The sequence below is a fragment of the Camelus bactrianus genome, chromosome 11, assembly GCF_048773025.1.
Source record: "Camelus bactrianus isolate YW-2024 breed Bactrian camel chromosome 11, ASM4877302v1, whole genome shotgun sequence".
NCBI classification, from domain to species: Eukaryota; Metazoa; Chordata; class Mammalia; order Artiodactyla; family Camelidae; genus Camelus; species Camelus bactrianus.
This window is the reverse complement of record NC_133549.1, coordinates 84,902,164-84,915,905: the sequence shown is the minus strand read 5'-3', so window position 1 is coordinate 84,915,905 and position 13,742 is coordinate 84,902,164. Positions and strand designations below refer to the sequence as shown.

General features: G+C 38.0%; 1 protein-coding gene and 1 pseudogene across 1 annotated transcript in view; one reads left to right on the top strand and one right to left on the bottom strand.

Moving 5' to 3' along the window:
• The window catches only part of LOC105076991 (cortactin-binding protein 2-like), a 29,074-nt gene that overhangs the window by 4,871 nt on the left and 10,461 nt on the right, over positions 1-13,742 (bottom strand). The window contains 9 exon segments of the mRNA XM_074373122.1: positions 115-216; positions 1,239-1,371; positions 2,484-2,542; positions 5,871-6,070; positions 6,412-6,768; positions 7,085-7,116; positions 8,887-9,044; positions 12,378-12,565; positions 12,743-12,895. Coding sequence (XP_074229223.1) covers positions 115-216; positions 1,239-1,371; positions 2,484-2,542; positions 5,871-6,070; positions 6,412-6,768; positions 7,085-7,116; positions 8,887-9,044; positions 12,378-12,565; positions 12,743-12,895 — 1,382 coding nt within the window.
• Positions 10,602-10,701, top strand: LOC123619931 (U6 spliceosomal RNA; annotated as a pseudogene).

Genomic DNA, 13,742 nt, shown 5'->3' with positions numbered 1-13,742 from the left:
TTTATTTCCCAGCTATGGTTTAAAAGTAACCTGGTGATGTACATTGACAGATTTGTGAAGTCACTTCCACAACAATCCTTCTTTGTCCCATTCTGGAGGGAAAGGGGCACTTACCTTTTGTGACACTGGCATTCTTGAATTATTAACAGTTGCTTACAATGCAGGATTGTTTCCTGAACTATCAAACCTCCTTAAATCATCCCTGGAATCGGCAATCTGGAAAGTACACAATTTATCAAGTTGTGTTTTCACAGTTACACTGTGACATATTCAAGGTGAGACAAAGTCACTGTGGAAGGCCCACACCAGAAATGTGATCCTTCTCTTCTCTGTCAGAAATTCTACAGAACAGACCCTCAAGTCCTATACTGTATACATGCAGACTTCATGGGAAACTAACAGCAAATGCATGAGAAACAGTCTCTAAGAAAAAAGGTAACCACATGAGCCTTTATTTTTTTTTAAGAGTCACATGTCAACAAAAGAATATAAAATTTGCAAGACTTTGATTGTTACCTTATTTTTCCAGTGGCTAAGTATTTCAGCTCATTTCCAGCAAGGTTAAATAAGGTAGTCAATTCTACTCTGTCCTAGAGACCATGACTGTCCAAGTATAATAGGGGAGTCTCCCAGTGGAACCTGCACAAGTTATGACTACCTTCCTTCTCTCTTTAAAGTAAAAGGCATTTATCAAGAAAGTTTGGTCAGTGTTGCTGCAGATATCAGAGTGCCAGAACAGGCTGAGCTTGATGCTATAATAATGCTTTCTTTGAGACTGAGTCATTGACGTACATATTTGGATCTCAAATTTCACAGCTTAAAGACTGACTAAACAAATTACACAGGCCACCCATTTTTCTTATTTGTTAAGGAGAGTTGTTGCTATATCCAGAACACAAGTCTGCTGTAATGTTCTCTTACAGATAGATGACTTACAGGCCAAAGTTAAGAATGTGGAAAGAAAAAGGATGTGTTAGTGTAACTTGTGGTAAGACAATTAACATACACAATTTTTAACTTCATGGTTTTCTGACTAGCTGTGCTAAATAGGGCTCTCGTATTGTATAAATTGTATGTTGGAAGGAAGCACTTTTCTAAGCAAGGTAAGGGATGTTTTGATTTGGAGCATAAACTATAAGGAATTTCTATCAGGGAGTGAGTGTTATGATGCGGCTCCAAGAAGTCTCTCTGCTGCTGGGTGGAGCCACTCAGTGCCTTCCCTGATGTGTCCTGCTTACCTTGCTTATATCAGATTCAGATTTGCAGGAACACATGCTCTGAAGTTCCTTCACAAGGTCGGCTTCATCATCTGAACCCATAGAGAGTCTTTGATCCAAATTCAACATCAATGATATATTATTCTCTAAAGACCTACCACAAAGTTCAGAAGAGTTTTTCAAACTGAGAGCAACAGCCCAATTCCCAATATGGAACCTAGACACCACACATTTTTGGGGGATTTGGTGGAGGGTAGGAAAATAATTTTAAATCCTTTAAAGGCATTCATAAATGTCATTTTAGGCAACAACCCACTCCCATTGGATTTTGATAACTCCCACTCAAAATTCTCTATAGGATAAAATATTACACAAAGAAATCCATGCTGTCTTATAACATTCCAGTCTCCATACTCTTCCCTTTTCTTCTGTCTCCAAGGCTAAGGCATTGAACACTCTGGTGTATGGTGTAGGGGGCAGTGGGATAGTGGAGAATGTATGAATCTACCACTTACTAGCACTATGGCCCTGGGTCAGATTTTCTTTTTGGACTCAACACTTCAGCTCCTGGGCCCCCTTATCTGGAACGAATTCCTTATACTACATCATAGAATTAGCACAAAAAATTACATAGGTTCCTTGAATAGAGCAGATCTAACAGTGGGCCTGGCAGAAACAAGCACATGAAACTTTCCTTCACCCTCTCCCCCTTCTGTAATTCTGTAAACCAGGCCACAGGATTTTAAATGTTATCTGCCAAGCGAGAGGGCACACAGTTTACTCAGCTCCACTGGGGGCCTATTTACAAATATTCTATAATAAATAATTCTTTATTTCAGCTTACAAATTTGGAGCTATACTCAATTCCCCAGGAGCAACGTAAGAGAACAAGTCATGCTATGTTTCTGTAATTCTGTCATTTAAAAAAAAAAAAAATGGTAACATTTAAAACCTGTTTAAAAGTTCACAAATAGGATTTACCCTAACTTTGCAAATGTATTAAGAATAATTATCAAATTTGTTATAAAATGAAGCCAATGATATTTCTAACCTTTTAACAAACTAATAGCAAAATAGGCTATTATTAAGTTATATTAAGCTTAAGGAACTTTTTTCTTTAGATTTCATTCATTCATTAGATTTCAGTTTAATACTAGCATTTGAATGACCTCTATGTTTTTAAGAAATTGTATTAACAGCATAGTTGTTGCACAAACTAATAAGAATGTGTATTGTTATGAGTTAAATCTGCAAGGTAAACTTACTTTTTGTTTTGACAGAGAAGCATTCCTGTTACAATTCAGCTGCAATATTATTTTTGATACCTGTTTAAAGAAAAATTGTAAGCATTTTAAAAGAATGTCCCTGTGCATCTTGAACTTTATTTAAAAGAAAGAGTATTGTAATTTTTTACTGAAGTATAGTCAGTTTATAATGTTGTATTAATTTCTTAGTACAGAGAAATTGTTTTTGGATTAAATCCATCTCTTAAGACACTATGGAAAGGTCAGGGAATGACTACCTCATGTATATTTATAACTAAAGTCAATACAACTCACACCTCCTGAAGTTGAATTCGGGAATCCTGAACTCTGCTTTTATCAGTGGACCCTACTCTCAATGGTTTCTTCCCCATGCCCTTAGATCTTTGTTCTCAAAGTACCTGAAAAGGAGTTAATACCTGCCCTTTGATGATGGTAATTTCCCTTTCTCTACTTTTGTTTGCCTTCTAACACTATTGACTATAGGTTAAGCAGAGTTTCTGATGTGTGGGCCCCATGATGTATTACAGTGCAGGTGGCATTAATAGTGTACAAATTTAACTTTGTTTTCTGTAAAATGCAAAGCAATTCGAAGTAGAAACAGTATACAAAAAGCCACACCATTAAGCAATACTGCATATCATACCAATATTTCAAACTGCAGATTTCAATCCATTAAAAAAAAAAAACAAGAAACAGAATAGGAAATATCAGACTGTACTGCCTTCAGTAAACATACCAATTTGTAATAGTTATGGGTACATGCAAATGCGTATTTATCCGTGCGTAACTAGTCATGCTGTCAATTATTTCTCACTGTGGGTTGCAGTCGAAGCATGAGAAACACTCAGCCATTTCCGAACCAAAATGTCTGTTTCTGTAATACAGCCTACATTTTGTAAGTTCATGAAAACATTTGCTTCTGAGTGAATTCTAAAATTGTATGAATGTTTATCTATTCTACAATTTTGAAATCCCAGTCTATCCCTTCCCGCCCCGCACCCCCTTGGCACAACATTGTAAAATGATTATAAATCAATAAAAAATGTTAAAAAAAATTAGGCAGGAAAAATAAATAAGAAAAAAGAAAAGAAGTTGTATGAATGCTGCTAGCACAGGTTGTCTCTGAACAATAATTCTGAAATCTCCTGACTAAAGGCAGATCATCAGAGAATCTCTGTACTTGTTTCCTCATCCCTACTTCTGTCATTATTGTCAGAAAGCATTAACTAGCAGTTTTTCCCTAATTCCAGATAAGTGCACAGGCTTGCGCCCTGACCTCCAGAAGCCTGTGACCTACATCTTTGTGCTTTAGGTCAGCAAAGAAAGAGGCTGTGTCTTTACCAAATTTCATGAGCTTCCACAATGGTCTGCAGGGAATGCAAAAGGGTTCCTATTTTGGTATTTTTTTAAACAGTGATTAAAAAAACAGAAACAAAAACAAAATTCAACCCAAACCTTGTTGTAATGATTTTATATCAAATGTAATTGTTGGAAAGATTACTATGATAAAAAATACCTAGAGGCATGTCCACCTTGGTTCTTAACCAAACAGTGGTTTATTCACCTCAACACTGGCCAATGAATTTTATAAATCTCTGTGTTGAAGTCAGTGTAAACCTACAATGTTATTCATCTTTCAAGTAAGTTTTCGTACTTCAAAGAATATCCAATATATCCAATAGTTCTAAAACTAATTACTGAACATATAAATGAATTTAAAATCATTTATAATTATTTACTGTTTAATATTTTGCATGATAGTCTGCCAAGGTAGACTTATTTCCATAATATAAGTTCATATTCATTTAATGGGTTTTGTTTGTCAACTCTAAAGTATATACAGACAATGCTTATTGTTTAGGTAATTACTTACCTCAGGAAAGAGGCTGATCCTGAACCCTTAAGAAATTCTCACACACTTGGAGCTGCTACAGTGAAGAGTCTGCATGGTGTCCAGGTACGACTGCCATGGGTTATTCCACGTGCCGCAGGATTAGAGGGGCACAGATGGAAGAAAACAGCATTGGACTTGCAAGATACAAAAACACAGATTACAGAACCATGGGGTTGTCAAAGGGATTTGGAGCAGGTAGCCATGGGTTTCTGAGCCTCAGTTTTGATATCTATAATCAGAGGTGGCAATCCTCATCACAGAGCTCTTTTGAATACTACGAAGGGATAGATAGAGAGGTAGAGGGTATAATCCTCGCTACAGAAATTCACGTAGGGGAGTCTCTTGCGGGACTGGAGTCTAATGACTTTATTCCATGAGTCAAACTTCATTACTTCTAACTTTAGGAAGTAATGGCAAGCTTTGGGGATCAGAATGTATCCTATTATAAATATATAACGCTTATTTTACAATGAGTTTTTTTTCCCAGTTACTGTCTATTTAATCATTTTTAAAAAGTGGTCACAATTTATCATCACATATTTGGCATAATTTCAAAACTCTGGCATGTATTGATATGGTTAAAAGCCATATTAAATTTTTATTAAAAATACAAGCTTAAATATGGAAATATACTAAAGCAACTTTTTTCTGCTTTAAGAAATATAAGATTTCAGACATCATATCCTTTTATTTTAGCAACCCCTCTGCTATAAAGTTGCCATAAAATTACATGAAACGTATTACTTCAGGAGCCCCCTTGTACCCTGAAGACCTAAAATTAATTACGTATATTAGAAATCCTCAATGCATATGAGGTTGGAACATCATTCTTACTCAAAGATGATCTCCTTTAGGGAGGACATTTGTAATTTGTACAATTGTTGATTATCCTATTGTCAAAGCCAGCCCCAGAGATAAATTATTCTTTGTTAGAATAAAAACTTACACATTTCTTTTCTGTATATGATATCCAGTTATACACACAATCTGTTCACTGACTTACTAGAATGTCAACTATATGAGGGAAAGGATTTTTATCTCCTGTTTTCACTTCTGTGTTTCCAGTGCTTAGACTAAATCTTGGGACAAGGTACATCCCATGTATGAAAAAGAAACATGTAAGAGACCCTAACATACTTCTAAATATTTAAGGTTGGTTTAGGGATGCTCTTTGGCATATTTCTTTCCTTTTATGGGTCAATTTTTATTACATATATATATATAATTGTGTGGCTCCTAAGAAAAATTAATCAAAAGCAGATGATCATTAACAGAGTAAAGAAAAAATTAATTTTAGACTTCTAGTATAAAAGGTTATCTTTTCATGTAGGGTACTCTCAACATTTTTGAAATGTACCCTACTCCATGTACTTTATTCCTTGAAAATATGCATTGACATACTCAGTTTTGTTTTGCTGAATGCATAATGATAAAAATAACAGCACATCTGCATTCAGAAACCACCTGTGGGTGCCCACATGTGTGTAGGTGAACATGCCTGGCCCCCTTACCTTCTTCACTCAGATCCGGCTTGTTCCAGGTGAATGAAGAGAAATGCCCAGACTTCTTGCAAGGACTGGTTCTCACCTTTCTCCAGGCACCACTTTCTTTCTTTTGGCTACAACTGTTGTAACTTGAAACTATGGATAAAGGGAAACTTCCTCCTTTGAAATCAGCTGTATGCTGGTCCAGCTCTGAAAGGACACAAAGGAGAGTGGCGATAATGTGGTTTCATGGAGTCAAGCAAAATCCAACATTTCCAGTTCCCAAAGAAATAGCCTCTTCAGAATCATGGGCCTGCTTAATATCCATGCAGAGGTTTTGTCAATGAGCAAACTTTACTTTGAAGTCTGGTGTTTAAAGGTGAGCCAGTAATTAAAAAACAGATGAGTTCTAGAGCAATGTTGTGAAACAACCATTATGTCGAGATAATTTCTCTAGTTACACAGAGAAAAGAGAGATCCCTAAAACCAAATTCAAACAAGTCTTACATATGTGTGTGAATTTCCTCTCCTCTCAGCATGAAACCACATACCTGCTCTCTGGAGGGAACAGCCATGCAGAACAGCTTTATTAATCAAGATGCTGAGAGCAGCTCTCACCACAGCCTGCTCCCTTTGGCTAGGGATTTTGGTTGTGTGCCCAAGGCCTGGCTGTCTTTTCTCAGAGGTTCCTGACAATATTGCTTCTTGAACTCTGGACACAATTCCACATCCACCTTGTGAGAGAGGAGCGGATTCATTGTTAAGACCAGACCTCTTGTGAATTACATTATGAGGGACAAGTTTGAAGACCATGAAGCAAAACCTAAGTGTTTCTATATATATCCTATAATTCCCAGGTAGTTTTGGAATAAATGAAATTATCCAACACCAGAGTAGTTTGAGTTTGGCTTAAAAGTGCAATGTATTTCAAATGAAGCTGTTCACATGTCTCTCTCCTTTTTCTGTATAAGATCTTGGAGAGCAGGAATCAATGTTTGAGTGTTGAATAGATAAATGCCCAAATAAGTATTTATTGTAAGGGGGAAGGTGGAAAGGAGAAAACTTTACACACTGAAGCAGTCTGGGAAAACGATTGCCTAAAAATCTGTGTCTAAACAGCTTAAACTTACTTGCCGTTTTCCTTAGTAAGATACATAGATTGTATTTTAATATTTCTGCAATGGGGATTCATTTTATAATCACTGGCAAATAAAATCTGCCTACCCCAAGGTGGGTCTACATGTGGAGGGTTAGCCCTGTAGAAGGGATGCAGTCAACGAGCCATCACCTCAAGTGGACTCTTCACATTAATAGCTGTAGCTGTGGGACTTGAGCCCAAATTTGAAGCCCTCAATGCCAATTAAGATTCTTTCAAAAAAGACGACACTTTGTTGTAGCATTAAAAAAAAACAGTTATTACAATTAAAGGCTGTAAATTAAAAAACTACTCCCAGAGTAGGAAACTTGTCAAAGCTATTAGGTCATTGGCATAAGCCTTTCAAAACTGTTAAAACTATTATCCAGATAACAAGCATCTGTCTATGGTCAGCTTCTTTGTTCATGTCTAGTGATACATAATTCAGAAAAAAAAATACACAATTACTCTTAAAGTTGCTAAAGGGGTAAAGATGATAAGCTTTGGCAAAAAAAGAGAAAAATTTCTTAATTCCCTTATATGTTTCAGAGACAACTCTCCACAGCATTTCTGTACCTCCTGTGTAAGCTGTTGTCCTGGACTACATTTCCAAGAATGATAGTACAGCAAACAGACTTAGAAAATACAGTGCCTCCTTCTGGAGCAGTGGGCAGATTTGTTTCCTCAGCAGGGTAATGAAAATTTTTCCTTTCAGGACAAAAGGTACACAGATTCGCCAGCATCTACTGTTAGAAGACAGGGTGATTGCCATCCAAGCTTGAAGTTCCACAGCTTTGATGCAAAGACAGCACCCACCTGGGCCACTAGGCATCACCCCAGGGGACCCGAGAAGCTGGGGGAACTGATGCACATATGAAACCTAGGCTGCAACTGTGCTGTAAGCGATGAAGTGCTGGCTTCTGACCCAGCATCCCGAACCAGCAGCAGGTAAACCTGTCAGCTTACAAGGAGCATAAAATTTTCTGAGCGTCTACTTCTTGACAACGACTGCTCCAAACAGGAAAGGCCAAAACTGGCTCCTAAGAATCCTGAGACTCTGAAAAGGCTTAAATTTAATCATGATACTGCCACAGGGGTCATTATATGAATAAATGTATTTCTGCTTTTTAACAAGAAAATGCTATGTATTTTTTAATATAGCACTTCTTCTTTTCCCCCAGTGAGCTATTACTAATTTGACAGTTTGTCTTACAAAATAGAAGATGTATTATTTGCAGCCCCTGCTTTCCAAAATGGATTTCTGCCCAGGATGCCGGAAAGCACAGAATCAAATCTAATAGCTAATCTCAGAGACCTTACTAAGTAATCTGGATGGAGATAAATTTTTCCTCCTTTCAATTTCCTTCTGATTTTCTATCTCATTAACCTTATTGTATATATGTCTGTTCTCATAAGCTGCTCCGAAAGAAAACCTAGTAAGTACATAAGTCTCATTAATAAAGGAGGAAGCTTTTCACTTCATCAACAGAATGAAGTTGTGTCATTTTGTTCGGTTTTTTCTTTCTTTCTTTCCTTTTTTTTTTTTTTTTTTTTTTTTTGGTTATAGGATCCTTGATGGAATGTGTCATGTGGACCTTCCTCAGGAGACACTGCACAGCAAGTCACCCACAACTCAGATGAGAGTTTTGTAAACAAAGTGAAACTGCTATCAATCTAGTCTTAGCAAAAAACAGTTTCCCTAGGAACTGCTCAACAGACAAGTCCTGGTGCTCCTGCGCCAGCAGTGTGGAGCCCAGCATTCTCTGCTGATGGCAGAAGCTGCCCCTGCAGCTTTCCCACTCACCCCCCAAAATCCCAAACTGGCCTGGGCTCTACTTTACATGGACAAAGAAGGAGAAATGACACTTAATTCACTGTTGCTTGTATATACCCTGGGATTACAGGACAAGACAGGAAATACTTTGGTCCAAGAAGTGCTTCCAGTGTGCCCAAGCCGGCCAGGCACACGCTGAGCTGTTGCCAGACAGCCGGGGCCCAGTCAACCATCTTGCACATGGGATCGCAGGGGGAGGGCACCTGCCCTCGTAACTAGAGACACAGGGAGGAGGAAGGTGGGGGCTCGGTTTGGAACAGGGATTCTTTTCCTTTTGTTTCCATCAGTCCAAAATTTAGAAGATAAACACTTAAAACTGTAAAACAAAAATGTAGCCGATTCTGATTTTCCCTCCACCTGGGGTGGCTGAAGGAGGGATAGGTAACACCACGCTCTATCATGTGTGTTAGCATGAGATGCGGAGATAGATCTGTAGCTCATGACGTGAAATGCAAGGATTCAGACGTGACAGTGCAGTAAGACACCTCAGAGGAATTCTTACACATCAGTTCTGGAAGAAATCAGTTTTCACACGTACAGAGAGTACCTCACAAGGTCTTGCAAATAATAGGTGTTCAAGAAAGGATTCTGAACAAATGAATAAAGATGACATGAAATAGTTTAATAATTTGGTTAAGTGAGAAGATGGTACATCTGGACCTGTGGCATGTTCACCTTGTATTACTTTTAACTTCCCTAGAATGCAAGTCAGCTAAAATGCTAACTTCATCAAAATGTACAGAGTTCTGCTGGCATGAGGAAATTCATTTGTTTTCAAATTTTAAAATGTGTACATTTTAAGTAATACTGTATCGTACACATAGTTTAATGGGAGCAATTCTCTTTAGAATTATATTTTATAAAGTAGAGTCCCTTTTTGGTAGCACAGAAGGTTCATAAAAGGATGAAGATTTATTTACTATGAGGAGAAATCTCAATAATTTAGAATTATTTCACAATTAACTCTGTATTTTATAAGAAAGCAGATTTATGTAAATCTTTATGATATAATGATAATTATGATATAATATCATAATAATTAGATACCAAGACTGAGGATAATACATGAATATTTGTATGTCCTACATGAAGGGATAGAATTTGGTATAGAAAAAACATGAAAGAGTGGCTCAGTGACTCTAGCAGCACCGCTAAAGTGACATCACTGTGTTACACCAGGCTTTGGGATCTGTTATAATTTCCTTTTTCTTCAAAAAAAAGGAACAATCATATTTCTCCCTCTTTCTCCAATATTCTTCTAGCAAGAATAATGAGATCATGTACAATTAATAACAGTTGAATATTAATTTCCTACTAAAGAAATATAATTATTATTTTTTTTAATGCTAGAAGCCTGATGTTGTCCTAAAAGATCAGTTTACCTTCATCCCTGTGAGGAACTGGAAGAAGAAATTGTGAACAAGTGCCAGTGTGCTTCTGAGAGCCCCCAAAGGCTTGGTTCCTTCCTGCAGTTACAAGAGTTCTAATGTGTTGCAGGAGTCATTCATTCCCATTGTGCACTCACTCCAAGAGCCCATTTTATTAACCTACCTGAGTGATTCCTGGTAAATTAAAGGCATTACCCTTTCCCCTCTTTCTGTTCTTCACAGCACACCCCACTTGCCTGTTCTTAAACACAGCGGAGGAAGGTGTAGAGCTTGAAGCTTGGAACTTTCCTTTCAAAACAAGTAAAATCAATCCTTCTCAAAGGTTCACCAGAGAGCTGGAGAAGGGGAAAAAGAGGTACACTTTATCCAAAATAGTGCTGTATCTACAGAACCAAACTGGTAAACCGGTAAACTTGTACCTTTCAGAGAAGCAGGGCCCCTGCATAAGGAAGACATGCAAATTCATGACGCATTCGATGTTTTTCTCTTAGGTAAACTAGGGACTTTGATGTGCCATGTAGGTTACTCCTTGATAAGAAAATGCACGATTCTGGTGATAACAGGGGAAGCTATGCATGTTTGGGGAGCAAGGGTTATATCGGAAATCCCTGTACATTCCTTTCAGTTTTATTGTAAACCTAAAACTGCTCTTAAAAAATAAAATCTTTAAGAAAAACTAGTATCTTTTGCAATTATTTATGTGATTTTTTTTTGGCAATAAGATTTAAATAATAAAAGTGATGAAATTAATGGAAATCTCTATAATTTGAAAAGCTACAGACCTATGACTATGTTTACTTTACCTATCTTCCTGCTGGTTAAGGTTGTACATTATATGTGCTTTGGTCAAAAGCATAGATTTATAACCAGGCAACTGACTTTAGCAGAGCTTGGGGCAGAAGACTTCTGATTAAATTACAAATTTCAGAAACTAATTCAAGTTACTAGTGGCAGGCACTGTTCATGAAATCACTGAAGGCATTCCCACTCCACACTTCTCCCTCTGCCTGCCTCCCCCGCCCCACCCCACAAATGCACGTACATTCATATGCTCTAACACAACAGACACAGAATTTTGTTCAGGAATTTGGTGGAGCACTTTGGTCTTGGGAAGTTCATTCTAGCCATGGTCTGGGGTGGAGAGGTGGGCATGAAAGTAGTTCTAGTTAATGAACCAGTAAGGGGAAGTCTTAGGTTTCTGGGAGTTTCAGAAAAAGCTGTTTTCCTCCCTGATACAGAGGAGATGGAGGATGCTGAAGCTCCCTCTCCACACAGCATCCTGCTTCCTGCCAGCAGACACGTCTGTGTGAGGGTGTGGTACCCAAAGCCCTGCAGATATCCTGCAGTCTGAAAGGTGGTCAAGAGACTCACCCAGATCTGAGATGTGGGTGAAGGTGTGAATGGACGGCAGCAACACCTTCTGCAAGATGTCTGGTTATGTAAGGGGAAAAGCCTCTTTTTGTGAAGCAGCTAGCAGAGGGGTTTTGGGTTACAGCTTAAAATACTGTGCTGATACAATGAAGATCCTGTCCTCCAAGTGTGGCCCCCTGTGCAGGATTACACAATAAAACCCTGCTAAATTGAGCTCTTTTACTTCAGATCCATCCTGACACTCAGCTACTGGCCTCATTTAAGAATATTAAATTAAATAGTAATGTACTAGCTTTGGTCAGCACTAATTAATTTTGTTATTTGGTAGAATATAGAATATTTTATTATTCTGAAAAATCACTAACAGTGATTATTATTCTTAAAAAGTTGTCAACAGAGTTCTAATTTTTTTCACATGACTTCTTAATATTTATGACAGGACAGGGTAACAGTCAAATATTAACATTAGCTCAAGGGGGTGGACAGGGAAGGCTCCAAGGAAAGCAGTAGCTCTTCCTTAAGAAGAGTGGTTAACTCTCTAATCTAGTTTCCCACAGCATTTTAAAATTGGAGAGACTCCTTGAGAACAATGAATATTTGCTTTTTTTTTTTAGTACATAATATATTCCAGAAACTACTATGGATTTTGTATGTGTTATCTTATTTAACCCTTGAATATCCAAAAATTTTAATTGCTGCAGACCACATGTAAGTGGCAGAGCCCAGGCCCAGGTTGCCTGGCACGCAAGGCCCCTCTCCCGGCAGCAGCCTGTGCCTGTGGGCTGTTACCTCGTTCACAACTTCCCTTCTCAGGAACCTCTGTAGCAGCCCATGCACAGGCTCCCCGTCCCACTGCAGCTGAACCCAGTGGAAATGCTGCTGTACCAGCAAGTCAGAGCCCTGGACACAGGCCTTGGCAATGGTTCCCATCAGAAAGTGGTTCTCATGAAAGCAGTAACATTCAGATGTTACATTTCCTAAAACAAACCAAAAGCAACACTCCAACCTCAGCAAGCGGTATCAGGGGACAAATCCAAATTCACATACATGAAGGAAAGAAGACCAGGAAGCCTAATGTGTACTCTGGGGAATAGAAAGATTGAAAGAATCTTGAAGAAGCTTGCTTCTCAGGGAGCCCTCTCCACTATCTTTACTTTTCTGGAAAGTACAGGGTCTCTCAGTGCTGTGATTTTCCAGAGGTCCCCAAAAGTCCCCCAGCAACTCAGACAGTGAAGATTTATCCAAATTCTCTAAGATGATGATGATTTTCTTGGTAGCAGAGGATTGTTTCACTGAGATCAGACATGCTGTGATCAAAAAGGAAATTTGGTGATTAAAGGTTTTACAGAAACCTATATAAACTGGCAAAAAGTTAAGTGTGCAAAGATGTGACACAATGGGAATGCTCTTAAACTGCTATGGGAATATAAGGATTCTGAAAAACAGTTTGGCATTACTGAATACACACACACATACACAATGGTCCAATACCAGTTCCTTAACAAATCCCAAAGGGAATCAACCCAAATGTCCACCAACAGTAGACTGTACTCCAACAGGAGTATATTCATACAACAGGTATGAAAGGGAACAAATCACAACTACAAGCAACCATGTGGAGGACTGCTACAAATGGTATATCCAGAAGGAACCCTACTTCAAAATGACACCTGCACCCCAATGTTCATAGCAGCACTATTTACAATAGCCAAGACATGGGAACAGCCTAAATGTCCATCAACAGATGACTGGATAAACTGTGGTATATTTATACAATGGAATACTATTCAGCCATAAAAATCGACAACATAACGCCATTTGCAGCAAAATGGATGCTCCTGGAGAATGTCATTCTAAGTGACATAAGCCAGAAAGAGAAAGAAAAATACCATATGAGATCGCTCATATGTGGAACCTAAAAAACAAAGCATAAATACAAAACAGAAATAGACTCACAGACATAGAATACAAACTTGTGGTTGCCTAGGGGGCAGAAGGTAGGAAGGGATAGATGGAATTTCAAAATTGTAGAATAGATAAACAAGATTATACTGTATAGAACAGGAAAATGTACAAAAGATCTTATGGTAGCTCACAGAGAAAAAAATGTGACATTGAATATATATATGTTCATGTATAACTGAAAAATTGTGC